Genomic DNA, 14,890 nt, shown 5'->3' with positions numbered 1-14,890 from the left:
GTACGATCTTAGACTTTTTAATTTTTTAACAATACTTTCTTGGTAATTCCTAAGGTTTAGTATTTTGAATAATTTCTTGGGTAACTTCTTATACAAAGTTTTCAGATTTAATTTAAGTTATTCTTGCGGTGCGAAAAAAGATCTGTTTAATTACGCTTAGAAAAGATAATACTCCTTCTGACTATCCCTAACATTCTAAGTCCCAAACCACTGATTATTAGGACTTTTTTTTGAGGAGTTAGGCCTTTCTTCTGTACAATTTTTACTAAATTACATTTTTCAGCAGCAGAAGTTGGTATTGCCATAGGTAAATAACATTTTCAGTACCAGTATAACATGCTGAAAACACAAAAAATAGCCGAATATATAGTTTATTTTATATGCATTTGCAAACTTTGTAATTAATTAATAATAAATTTAAGATTTTGCAATTCATCAAATTATGGACTTGTTTTAATGAATCAAATCTATGTCAATTAATCAAAGATATATTTGCAATCTATCAAATAAAACATTGCAGTTTCTGAGCTTTTTACTTTATAACAATCCTTTATATTTTTATTTTATAAATGTACATTGTATATAATCTTTTAAAATGTTTTTATTTTACTTCATTTCTTATCATTCTGAAGTTGATGAACACAAGTATCTCACCAGTTTCAATTGTTGACTTTGTTAATAAAGTCAAGTGAACATGTACCTTCACTACTATGGGTAGCAATTGATGAACAAATCATATTAACAGTCTCACAATCAATACAATTCAGAAACTCATCTGAACTTTCAGAATTCCAAAATGGTTTAACTACATCATTTACAGTATCACGTGACCGATCACTATCCAATGTACAAGACACGGTCTGATTTATACCAGAATCTAATGCAAAAGACACTGCACAATGTACATCAGACAATAACGGGTCAAATGGTAAAAATTCAAAGCATTTAACATGAGGAAATAGTTCTGGTGAAAGTAAGACATAGTCGAAAAAAAAAAATCTTACACTAACACCCTTGCATGTTGTTTCACCAATGTAAGCATCTTTACCCAATCTACCATTGGCTATGTGAACATCTGTAGACTTACAAAAATCAATAAGTCTGCGGCCAAAATTATTACAAAATTTGTCTTCAGAGAATCTTTCTGTAGGAAAACCCAGAGTATCTAATGTTCCATATTAGTAGCGCAATACAAATATTTAGTGGTGTTCATTTTTTTTCGTTTTCACAAAAATTAAATATTACATTTATTTTTCCGCATTAAATGTTTATGCTACACATGTGATGCTTTCAAAAAACCTGAAGAATTTATCAAATTTAAGAGAGATACATCAGTCGGAAATTATTTCAATGCCAAAAAAGAAATCTAAGGTTTCTTATTATTATTTTCACGAAATTTGTGAAGTGTAGATAATTTCGGATAGCACATATTACCCAAAAGCCTATGGGGGTACGGCTCATTGAATGTTCACAAAATATGTGTTTGGTGGTAGAAAACATTTGTCCTAAGTCAGAAATGAATGTTGTTTTCATTTTGATAATGTGCGACAGAACAGGTCTAGATAGCAGTACTATCCCGAAACAACCAATTTTCAATCGCAACCTAAATTCAAACACATTCTTAACCCTTTTGCTGCCAGAGGGTTATTTATAATTTTATTTATTGATCCCCTATTTGCCAGAAGGTTTTCTAAGAAATTACTATATTATTAATTAATATAATTATTATTATTTGTTATTAGTATTATAATAATTATATATGTTTCCAAATCTGCTAGTATATAATAATTATTGTCGATGGTATAATACACCCATAAACACTTTTCATATGAACTACGTAAATAACCGAGGTATATCGAGTGAAAAAATACGAGTTGTTTCCCTTATCTTCGAGTAAAATCGATATCTCTTATGCTAAAACAATACAAATTAAGCCATTTTTAAACCGCTAGTTTTTTGTGATTAAATGTCAGATTTTAAAAAATATTACATCAATGGAAAGCTTGGGATCTTAGCTTTGCCACAGTATATAATTTTACATACTTTTTTGTCACCAAAGTATTTAAATTAACTGTTAAACCTACCATATGTCAGACCATTTTACATACGATTTATACAGTGAGGTACGCAACCGGTTATCTTTACTCGAAAACCTACTGATAAGAATAGGCTGTTGTCTGCTAGTTGGGGAAAGTGTTTATTGGTGTATTATCTATACTGGCATTCGAGCAGTTCCCGTACAGAAGCAGTACCCGTATTTTTCATTTAAATGCTTGATTTTTACCTGCATTCTTCAAAAATTCATTTCAAATCAAGCAGATACATAAACGAGACAAAATCTAAGTGTCAGTTTGGCAGTACGTATAAAAAGTCTCATTTTAAATCACTTTCACCTGTGCGTCGTCAAAACGTGACCTTGTTTTCTCTGGGGGATTCCGTCATTGCGCGCATGCGCAAAAATACTTGCACGTGAGGCTTGTTAAAGGGTTTTCCACTAATACCACCTGTTTACAAATAAGTAGGCAATGTGATGAAAACTTGTTTAATTATCAGAATTTTGACCAATATTACTATATAAAATAATTTTATGCCTTTGATGCGTAAAATATCATGCATACAAGCATGCTATTGCATGTGAATGCGTTGGGGTAACGGTACAGGGTAATAGATACCCGCGTTTAGTCTACGCTCTATTTCCTGATTTACATCTATTTATCTCTTAGATAATGGTCTGTTCAACAATTGTAAATGAAAAATAGGTCCGATATAATAAAATTGTATAATTATAATGGGTTAGATTTTATGTACGGGAACTACTTCTCTTCATACAAAATAATGGATAATTTCGGTACCCCATATGAGTACTCATAAGTAAGGGTTATTCTATGTTTAGAACATGATGGAATTTCCATGATTTTTGTGACAAGCCGAATATTGATGTGTAACATTCAAATTTTGGTGAGTGACCGTAATAAAAAATAATGTTTAAGTAACTATGATTTTTGTACGGGAACTGCTCGCATGCCAGTATATTTATTATTATTATAATTATTATTATAGAAATGGCTTCCCTATGGCAGTGAAAGGGTTAATTCTGTGGTGCTGATGCCATGTCTGACTAAAGTACATAAAGTCATTTGCAGAAATGCCATACTGGATTAATTGTCAGATGTTATCAGAAAAACAATAGGAAATTGTTAGTTAAACAGTCACTTGTTTAAAATAGTGATAAAAAAATTTCCAAGCAAGCTAAATTTTTTTATAAAGTAATTAGTATTGGCTAGAAATTTACCATTTACAAAATGTACCTCAGTCTTAGGTGTATTTAAAACATTTATTTATATGATGTACCACTAAATATTCATCAGACTTTACATAGGGATCCTTATTAATAAAATCATAAATTGCTAAAAAAAATTCATGTGATGATTGAAAATAAATGTTTTTTATAAGCAATACCATCTGGCAGATCTAGACAAGTATTCATATTTGGTAATATTTTAAAGTGGGGAAGGTAAATGGATGTAATGATTGGATGCATTTATCAATAGCATACTAAGAAGTGACACCTTAAACTGCCCTTTTTATACACATTAACAGTAGTCATACCAATGCATTGTACTGTACATACATGTATGTTATAACATCTTGAAAAAACTGTTTAAAATTGTTAAATAGTTGTGAAATTTTCTACAATTTTTAGTAGCCCTGAAATATCTTGAACAAATTCTTTAGTAGTGATTACCCTGCTGTTTGAATTTAGGTTAAAATATTCCTGGGTGTGACCCAAGTGGGTCATATCGTTTTTATTGTTTTTCTAAGAAAGATCAATACATGTTGAAAATGTGCCAACCTTAAAATGAAATGTTGATAGATGCATTAATTTCTTACATAAATTTAAAGTATAATTTCCCCTTCCATTTATTATTGGTTAAAAACAACTTAACTGATTGAATATTGGTTATTCCGGGATATAAAAAGCTGTTCGCTGAAGTCTCTTTAGCTAGCTTGATGTTGTAAGCCAGGCAAAACTGCTGGTATTATATTCCTTTTCAGGGCCACCTCTTATTCTAGTTAAAATATATTGACATGCCAAAGCTAGATTCTGAGATGTTCTTGTTCTGTGTCAGAATCTCGCTTCCAGTAGAGGGAAGATATTGCCAGGCAATGCTTTATTTACGTATCCAATCATAGTAGCAGATTTTTATAGAAAGATTATGTTTTATGTTTCTAATATATTCAGCCAGGAGAATCAGGAGCTTCAACTGTCTCACAAACAGAACCTGTGTCAGTCAGTAAGGCAGGGATCGAGATCAAGATACTAGCTAAACCAGCAGCCAAGTGTAACTCTATCACAGGTATTATATTCTTAACCAGCTGTTTTCCCTTTAAAGGTACTTGCAGGCCCTTGCGTTATATTTTCAAAAGTGCACTTTTGGGCCCAACAATAGTTTAAATCAACCTATTCCCATTTTTGTTTAAAAACAGGGTAACTGAAAAAATTTAAAGCGGGGAAAAAAACCCAAAAAAATTTTTTTATTCCGAATTTAAATCTTTTGGGATGGTTATTTGTAAAATTATTTAATTAAAATTAAGAATCATTTGTTTTTACTGGTTTTTCACTTGCTGAGAAAATTGGTAATTTACTACATAAGATGTTCAGGAAAGCTTGATAGATGGACCTACCAACGAGATATGACCCAAAAATGTGTTAGAATATATTAGCCGCGTCACAACAAAACCAACATAGTGTGTTTGCGACCAGCATGGATCCAGACCAGCCTGCGTATCCGCACAGTCTGATCAAGATCCATGCTGTTCGCTATCAGTTTCTCTACTTGTAATAGGGTTGGTAAGCGAACAGCATGGATCCTGATCAGACTGCGCATATGCGCAGGCTTGTCTGGATCCATGCTGGTCGCAAACCCATTATGTTGGTTTTGTCGTGACGCGTCTCATATTAAAAAGCAGACAAACAAACCAGGCCGAAGTTTGACAATTTTGTTTAGCTACTTATGTCTTTCAGTATCATAATACAACAATTACAACACAAACTGACAGAAGCTGTTTATGAAACTATTATCTGCGTTTTGTTTATGGCGTTCAAACGCCATTCAAAGACCCATATTAATGTTGTTGTGGTTTAAAAAAGATCAAGCTCTCAAAGATTTAAAGGGAACTCAGGTTTTCAAATTAAGTGTTTTTGCAAGCACTAGTCACCATGTTTATAACAAGAAAAATGTCACCAGGAAAATATAAATAAATGTCACCAGGAAAAATATAAATAAATGTCACTAGGAAAATATAAATAAATGTCACCAGGTTGATAGCAAGATAAATGTCACCAGGTTAATGAAAAGATAAATGTGACCATGAAATAAAAAAAATATAAATAATGTCAAAATGAATGTCTGCATATTGATTATAAGAAAAACTTCACCAGATAAATAATAAAATATATTTTACCAGGTGTATTACATGATTAATGTCACCATTCATAAGTATGTACATGTACTGTAGGTTATATGGTGTTTAGGTGTTAATCTTCTTATATTAACTTAAATCTGACCTTTGAACTTTCAGATATTAATGATACTGTAGGGATACAGATTGCAGCCCCACCAGTGGATGGAGAAGCTAACTTGGAGTTGGTTAAATATCTCTCAAAAATCCTAGGCCTGAAGAAATCACAAGTTACATTAGATAAGGTAAATGAACTGTAACCCAACAGTTCAAGTCAAATGTTTAACGTTACATCCATTTTTTAACACAGCTTATTCAGGAAAAAGGAACTATTGAAGAAAATATGCTGTACAGTGTAACTTAAATATTTGGAAAGAAACTGCTTTATTTTATATAGCATAGAGTTGACAGTCATCATTCAAGAATAAGACTTGATTCCATTTATAGAAGCTGTTATTTAATTGATGAAGTAATATATATTGTTTTCTCTCATATCATGAACTTGAAGATCACTTGACAATGTGATACATGCATGATGTATATTTATCAGATGTGGATTCAGAATTATTTAACAGAGTCAGAGCAGCAAAATCTGATTAAAGGTTATGCATATTTCATGGGGTGTTTGACTTCAAAGTGTTTTGTAAACAAAATGATATAACTAGACCTAATTCATGTGTGCTTCACTTCATGATCATTTAATTATCCTATTTGTTTCCTGTAAAAATGTGTCAAAAACTTGTCAACAAGTCTTATATAGGATTTCAATATGTTTCTTATATATCATGCCCAGGGAACCTTAAATAACTATCTCTGGTTATTTGGATAGCTTTTATCACAATCCTGCTATTTGCGACTGTTACGTAACTATCCAATTATACATGGAAGAAATTTAGTTTAACCCTGTAACCACGGTAACCAGAAGTGACCAGTATTACTATAAGGTCAGGCCAGTTAGCACTACCATGCACTTGGACCAGGCTCCATTTTGTTGTCTGAATAGCTTCAGATTTTCATCTTGATATCCCAAAAATTGATAATGAATGGTTCTAAAAATAGATGCTGGACAGTTCTATTTGAAGTGACAATATGCTCATTTTTTCGTTGTCGAGTTCAGCTGAATTTGCTATATATTTAAAAAGATTGACTGTTACTATTGTCATTGACCCATAATTGATGATAAAAAAACTTGCTTAAGATAAAATGTAACAACTGCCTAAAATATAAAAAGACTGCCCCACTCTTTTTATCTTTTGAATGTTAACAATACATTTCAAAGAATTTTCTGGGTTTTTTTCCCAGGATTTTGGGAACATGACCCATACCCATGGAATTGGGAATTTCAGCGATTTTTTTTTTAAAAATTGGGAAAAATTGCATGAATTAAATCTTGCAAAGATTAAATGAATGAAAAGAATCAATGTCTAGGATGGCATCTTCAAACATTTAAGCACCATTACAGTGAAGAGGCCCTTATTTTCAAAGATTTTAGAATTTGTTATTCAATATTTTTATTTTGTAACTTTCAATTGGGAATTTTTTCCTGTGGATTGGGAAAATAATATACTATTTTCAATTGGGAATATGAGCGAATATCGGCTATAAAATAAGCCAAAAAAAAGAATCCCTGATATTTATACAATTTTCTGTGAGTCAGGTGGGTTATTGATTGTAAACATGAACTAGACTATAAAATTGAAAACATTTATGGTAAAATCTTCATTTATTTTAAGTTTGACCTGTATGACCACTATTTAAATGGAAATAATGCCACTTTCAGAAATTCAGTAGGTAAAGGGTTAAATTTAAACGGACAATTTGATTTTATTTCCAGGGCTCAAAGTCACGAAACAAGACGGTTCTGGTAACTGGGAGTAGCAAAGAAGAAATATTGCAGAAGTTAAAAGAAGAGAAGGGTGATTCTTGAAACTGAAAAGTGAATTCAGTTTGATAAAAATTTGAATTTTTCTTACAAAAAAAGGCCAAAAAAAATGATTTCCCTAGACAGGGGGGACCCCAAACCGGGGGAGAAGTTTTTTAAAGATTTAAAATCGATGCTGTGTTTTTTAAAAATGGGGGGAAGGGAAAATAAAATACGGTAAGGGGAAAAAAAAAGGCCCAGAAAAGAAAATAATAGGAAGGGTTAAAAAGGTTGACGGATACATGAATATCAATATGGAAGATGTTGTTTTTAAATCATACTCGGGTGTGAAAAAGTTTGATCATTTCTTTGTGAATGGCAAAACAATTCGTTATGTTCATATCCCAGATGAAATAAACATGAAAAGTGCAATGGAAGCGAAACTGAAACAAATGTGTTCGCATACAGCTTCGATGCGAGTGCGTCAAGAAATAAAAGATCAAGCTTGGGCAAAATTGAAAAGGAAAGAACACAAAGCTCAGACAGAATTAAGGAAAGGAAGTAAGTGAAACAGAATACTGGTGCCGTGTCAAGATGAAAGCCTGATTGACTTGTGTTATGTCAGTTTTAGAAAGTTAATTTACATTGAATGTGATTGAAAAATTATGTCAATTTTAGAGTGTAATTCACTTGTTACCTAAATTTGCCAAAAGATTGTACTTTGCTATGTTAACTTAATAAAATAGTGACTTTGACATATTTTTTTATCAATTTTTAGCGTGGCATTGACTTGTGTTATTGTAATTTGGTAACTACTTTAATGATTTTAGATGGTAACATTGGCCTGTATATAGAGGATATTGAATGAGTGTAGTTTAATACTAAATTTTTTGAACAAGTTGAATAAAATCATATTTTGCGAGCCTCAGGCGAGCATAATATTGTTTTATTCAACGAGTTCAATAAATTTAGTATTGAATCTTCACGAATATAAATTTTATAATATTCTATTTATCACATATATAAAATAAGAAGAGTAAACTGTTAAAATGAGTAATCTTTCAATGCACGCCCATAGTGTAACGCTAACATTAGCGCCCTTTAACGCTATGTTTCTAAATAGCGCAAAATGTTATTAAACTAGTGTAATATTGTTTTTATTAAATGGCTTTATTACACTCCTGCGCCGAGGTAAATCTGATAAATAGAGGATATTGAATGAGTGTAGGTTCAATACTGAATTTATTGCACTCGTTAAATAAAATTATATTATGCGAGCCTCTGGCGAGCATAATATTATTTTATTTAACGAGTGCAATAAATTCAGTTATGATTTTACACGAATTTATTATTCTATTTATCACATACCCAAAATAAAAACTGTTTAAAGTGAAATAAGAGTCATTTTTCATTGACGTGCCTATAGTAGAACGCTAACATTTAGCGCGTCTTTACAATATGTTTGTATAACGCTAATGACGTCATGTCAAAATATATGCACGGCCGTGCAATACCATTTTTATGGAGTCACAAAATCGGCATGGGTGTGTGATAAAATTATGTAAGTTTGATTGAAATGTGTAAAACTGGCAGCTGAATCTCAGGAAGCTAGTTTTATTGATTTGTGCTATAGTAAATGGAGAACATCATTGACTGGCCATGTTCAAATGCTGCTGTAACATTCATTCAAAAGTAACGACAAATCTTATTATGCCATGTTATGCCATATGTTAACTTCTAAGTTATCATCAAATTGCTAAAGTGTTTGGTTATTTTCGGAATTTCAAGTTTTGTGTTCTCTTGAAAGCAATTTTTTTCTATATACATGTATAAATGATGAAAACAATGCATATTTCAGAGTTTTCAGGCTTTTTGTTTTGTTCTTTTTCCAATGTTTATTTATTATTATAATTGAATTGGGATATATTGATTTAAGTGTGACCAAAACTTGCAGTTGTGTTTTGTTTCCATCTAGTATGCATACATGTATTTCCTTTATATCACTCATGTATTGTCAATACAGTATAACCTCTGTAACATGGCCCTCCTGAGATCAATTTCCTCTTAAAACAACAGTAATATTTCTTCACAATAAATTGAACCCCTGTACAGCAACACCTCTTTGGAGCGCCAAAAATCCTTGTCTTCAAAAGGGTGTTGCAGTGCAGAGGTTTTACTTAATTTTTTAAAAAAAGGCTCAATAGTAAGTTTATTTTTTTTTTGAAAAAAATATTTTTTTTGGGGGGGGGGGGGGGGGGTTAGTGGGCGGTTGACATATTTAGACTGTAAATATTCTTTTGAGACTTCTTTGCCATAATATGTAGGTCTATACCAATAAATTATGTACAAAATTTCTGATGATTTGTTCACTACTTTGTTCCCAGAACAGTCATTATTATTGTGTAAAATAACTTTTAAAAAAAGTGTTTAATTGCTTTTAACCCAAATTGGGCTAATAATAGTACTTTTTTAATTCAATTATATTTCTTTAATATCTTTCTTCTGATTCTTCAATTGTAGTGCCTGAGAAGATTTTCAAATTTTATGGTCTCTGAGGCTTCCTCAGATAACTACTGGTACCACCCCAGGCCCTTTTGTACTGAAAGTGCAAGCTGTCTTACTACAAATGGTCTTTTTATGCCACCGCAGCATCTGCGATGCGGTGGCATATAGCGATTCACCTGTGTGTGTGTGTGTGTGTGTGTTTGTGTGTGTGTTTGTGTGTGTGTTATATAGATTATATAGTGAACTTAAAAAATCTTCTTGTGAAAAACCACTAGTCCAATTTCAACCAAACTTGGCAGGATTGTTCCTTGGGTGAAGGGCTTCCAAAGTTGTTCAAAGAATTTCATTCCATGCAGAAATCTGGTTGCCATGGCAACCAAAAGGAATTATAAGAATAAATTTAAAAAATCTTCTTGTAAAGACCCAAAAGGCCTAGAGCTTAGATATTTTGCATAAGGCATTGTCTGGTAGACCTCTAACAAGATTGTTCAAATTATAGCCCTGGGGTCAAAATTGGCCCCGCCCCGGGGGTCATTGGTTTTTCACTATGTACATATGGTAAAAACTTAAAATACCTTCTTGTAAAACCCAAAAAGGCCTAGAGCTTAGATATTTTGCATAAGGCATCGTCTGGTAGACCCTTACTAAGATTGTTCAAATTAGAGCCCTTGGGTCAAAATCGGCCCCGCCCCGGGGTCATTGATTTTCACTATATGTACATATAGTAAAAACTTAAAACACCTTCTTGTAAAGACCCAAAAGGCCTAGAGCTTATATATTTTTGCATAAATGGCATTGTCTGGCAGACCTCTACCCAGATTGTTCAAATTATAGCTCTGGGGTCAAAATCGGCCCCGCCCCGGGGGTCATTGGTTTTCCTTATATGTATATATAGTAAAACTTATAGTAAAAACTTCAAAAAAAATTCTTCTAGCAATTGACAAATGCTAGAGGTTAGATATTTTGCATGAAACATTGTGTAGTAAACCTCTAGCAAGATTGTTCAAATTATAGCCCTGGGGTCAAAATTGCCCCCGCCCTTGGGGTCATTGATTTCAATATATACATATAGTAAAAAATAAATAAATCTTATTGTCTGAAGGTACAAGGCTTAGAGCTTTAATATTTGTTAAATAATATCATCTAAAGGTAATCTACAAAAGTTATTCAAATTTTGCCTCTTGTGTCAAAATTAGCCCCGCCCCCGGTGGCCATAGGTTTTCCTTATATGTATATAGTAAAAACTTAAAAAATCATCTTCTCTAAATTTACAAAGGCTAGAGTTAAGATATTTTGCATGAAACATTGTGTAGTGAACCTCTTGCAAGATTGTTCAAATTATAGCCCTGGGGCCAAAGTAAAAACAGAAAATAAAACAAATGTTTTCTGAATGGGAGAAAGCTATAGCTTAGATATTTGACTTGAAATGTTGTTTGTCGGACCTGTATCAAGATTGTTTTGAATTAAACCCTTGGGTCAAAATTATGCCTTGCCCAAGGGGACAGTGACCTACTTTCTTGTCCTTTGATGTACAGCTATGAAATTTGAACCATGCGGTGGCATAGCATTTTCTCAAATGCAATCTTGTTGTACAGATATTGCAGGCTGTCTGTTACTACAAATGGTCTTTTTGTACAGATATTGCAAGCTGTCTTACTACAAGTGGTCTTTTTGTACATATATTGCAGGCTCTCTGTTACTACAAGTGGTCTTTTTGTACAGATATTGCAAGCTGTCTACTACAAGTATTTTTTTTGTATAGAGAATGCAAGCTGTCTTACTACAAATGGTCTTTTTGTACAGATATTGCAGGCTGTCTGTTACTGCAAGTGGCCTTTTTGTACAGAGAATGCAAGCTGTCTTACTATGAGTGGTCTTTTTTGTACAGATATTGCAAGCTGTCTTACTACAAGTGGTCTTTTTGTACAGATATTGCAAGTTGTCTCTCTACAACAGAAATTGCAAGTTGTCTGTTAGTACAAGTGGTCTTTTTGTACAGATATTGCAAGCTGTCATTACTACAAGTGGTCTTTTTGTACAGATATTGCAAGCTGTCTTACTACAAGTGGTCTTTTTGTACAGATATTGCAAGTTGTCCCTTTCTTCAAGTGGTCTTTTTGTCAGAAATTGCAAGTTGTCCCTTTCTTCAAGTGGTCTTTTCGACAAAAATTGCAAGTTGTCCCTTTCTTCAAGTGGTCTTTTTGACAGAAATTGCAAGTTTTCCCTTTCTTCAAGTGGTCTTTCTCATCTTATCATCCTCTGCAAAAGTTATATTAATCATGACCCTAGGGTCAAAATTGGCCCTGCCCTAGGGTCACTTAGTTTATATAGACTTATATAGGGAAAACATTTATGTCCTCTATTGTGACAGGACATGTAGCATTGCCTAGTGGACTTTACCAAAGTTATATGAAGTCTTGTCCTAGGGTAAAAAATGGCTTTGCCCTGAGGGTCATATAGTTAATACTAACTTGTAAATTAAAAATGTCTTAATTATCTTTTGCTTAGAAATGACAATGACAATGCTTAGATATTTAGCTTGTAGCATCACCTTATGGTCCTCTACAGAAAATATATAAATAAAGCCCAGCCAAAATTGGCCCCACCCATTGACTCACTTAGTTTATATAGACCTATATAGAAAGGTACATTTAAGTCTTCAGTTGTGAAAAGACAATATCCAGAATTTAGATAAAAACCGTATATGGAATGTAACATTTTTGTGGTACATTTGTATTTTAAAACTTATACATGTACATAGTAAAATGCATATAAGTCTTCTTGTGTCAAGAGCTTAGATATCTCGCATTATGTAGCAAACAGCTAAACGTAAAAAATGATAAACCAATGTGACCTAATCACTGACTCTTGCTTTAAAAACTTTACACCTTTACTAGTAATTTAACTCTGGTGAGCAATTCAGGGTCATCATGACCCTCTTGTTTGTTTTTGGTGGATTTTTTGTGTGGTTTTCTTTTGTTTGTTTTTTCCTAGTATGTTTTCACTTGAAACTTAGTTCAAAAGTTTAACAAGCATGACCCTTCAGATATTTGGTATTTATGGTCATTATTACTAATGTTTCAGTCACTCACCTTTCATATATTAATTTATTGTCTTAATTAGTGCCGACTAACAATGTATTTATTGTAGCGCATTTGACATTAACATTCTACATATTTGATTGCAATGGACTTGAATGTTGGCTATTGCATTGTAACTATAAGAGGGTTTCACTGATGGTGAAATAGATCAAAGGTGCTCGTCCAGTCTTGGTCCTGCCACCACCCCCCCCGCCTCCCCCCCCCCCCCCAAAAAAAAAACCAACTTAACATTACTGTGTTAAATGAAAGAAAAATATATTTTGAAAGAAAAATTCCTAAAATACTAAATACTTTAAAGTTGTTTTGGGTACTTGTTTGTTCATTCTTTTACTATTTTTGAGGTTATAAGTCACGTGAAATGGGAATATTTCCTTATATAATTGTAAAACACATCAGTGCAAATGGAATACAAATTGTAGAAATCTCCGCATGAATTTTCTGTTTTACATGCACAAAACTTTGCATGTATGTTCATATATTCACCACTGCATTTATTTCACCAGTTTGTCAACCAGTAATTAGGTAGAATTATAAAGTAGTCGTTTATCACATTGCATTAGTTTACCTGCCTATCGTGTGACGGTTTACTTGTAAATACAATGTACAGAGTACAGTTGTCACGGTAAGCAGATTGGCAAATGTATCGCGTGACTGATGGAGATTGGCAATTGCATCAGTGACTGGCAGAGTATGGCAATTGTATCACATGACTAGTGGTGAAATCTTTTTTTAAAACATGGGAAGACGATTAAAACGAATATTTTAATCCTATGCACCTTTTACGGGATGAAAAATAAGAAGTATCCCACTGCAATCTAGCGTATTGATTGTGTTCTTGTTTTTGTGCCATATACATGTATATGGATCGCTGACAAGATATATTTGATCCACTACATTCTATCTAATCAATCTTCACACGACTGATTTTTTACTTGTACATACATATTCAGCAATGACTTATAAAAATCTTTTGAAATAACCACATACGATTATCGGTAACCTTGTTTTCCTACATGTTAGAAGATATATAGTTTTACTCTATTTGCACAAATTTGTTTTTTCGTGCACCGCCACTACGCAGATCAAAGTAGATCTACGTGTTGCTTACAAGGACTATCCTGACACGAGGGAATAAGTGAATATTTGTGTTCTTTTAGTTATCTAACAAGTGCAGAGGTCATTGCTGAATATGTATGTACAAGTAAAAATACAGTCGCGTGAAGATTGATTAGATAGAATGTAGTGGATCAAATATATCTTGTCAGCGGTCCATATATATGGCACAAAAACAAGAACACAATCAATACGCTAGATTGCAGTGGGATACTTCTTATTTTTCATCCTGTAAAAGGTGCATATGAAATTCATTTTGATTTTTAACGTTTCGAATTCTTGGCGGACCGAATACGGCCACCGACCATCTATGAACATGAAATATATGTATTCAATCCCTTTTCTGGAAAAAAGAAAATTATAGCCTGCATTAAACCTTTAAGATGTCCCTGTGCAGGCTGTGCTGCTTACTGGACATGGCGGAATGGCCGAGTGTTTACGCGTCGGACTGGTAATCTTCAAGGATTGCTGGCCGCGTGGGTTCAATCCCGTCAATGACAAGCTGTTGTTTCATTGAGTAAGAAATTACGCTCATTGTTTAGTACTGGTTGGCTCCAGGAACGGGTTCGAGTGTTTCAGTACGCTTATAGCTTCCAACACAATCGAATTAAAACTGATTATTGAAATAAAAATCTTTTGAAATAACCATCTACGATTATCGGTAACCTTGTTTTCATACACGTTAGGAGATACATTTGTATATTGTTTTACTCTATTTGCACACATTTGTTTTTTTCGTGCACCGCCGCTACGCAGATCAAAGTAGATCTACGTGTTGCTTACAAGGACTATCCTGACACGAGGGAATAAGTGAATATTTGTGTTCTTTTAGTTATCTAACAAGTAC

The 14,890-nt window shown here is 33.0% G+C and overlaps 1 protein-coding gene across 1 annotated transcript; it reads left to right on the top strand.

The window, feature by feature from the left end:
• Positions 1–1,426: 1,426 nt before the first annotated feature.
• Positions 1,427–7,433, top strand: LOC132740214 (UPF0235 protein C15orf40 homolog). Its single transcript, XM_060728075.1, has 4 exons — positions 1,427–1,450; positions 4,244–4,358; positions 5,584–5,708; positions 7,298–7,433. Exons 1-4 carry the CDS (start codon positions 1,445–1,447, stop codon positions 7,388–7,390), a joined length of 339 nt encoding a protein of 112 aa, XP_060584058.1. The 5' UTR covers positions 1,427–1,444; the 3' UTR covers positions 7,391–7,433.
• Positions 7,434–14,890: the final 7,457 nt, after the last annotated feature.

Source organism: Ruditapes philippinarum, unplaced genomic scaffold (assembly GCF_026571515.1).
Source record: "Ruditapes philippinarum isolate M1 unplaced genomic scaffold, ASM2657151v2 ctg290_1_1_1_1, whole genome shotgun sequence".
Lineage (NCBI taxonomy): Eukaryota > Metazoa > Mollusca > Bivalvia > Venerida > Veneridae > Ruditapes > Ruditapes philippinarum.
Note: the sequence above shows the minus strand (reverse complement) of the source record. Positions and strands in the feature narration are given on the sequence as shown.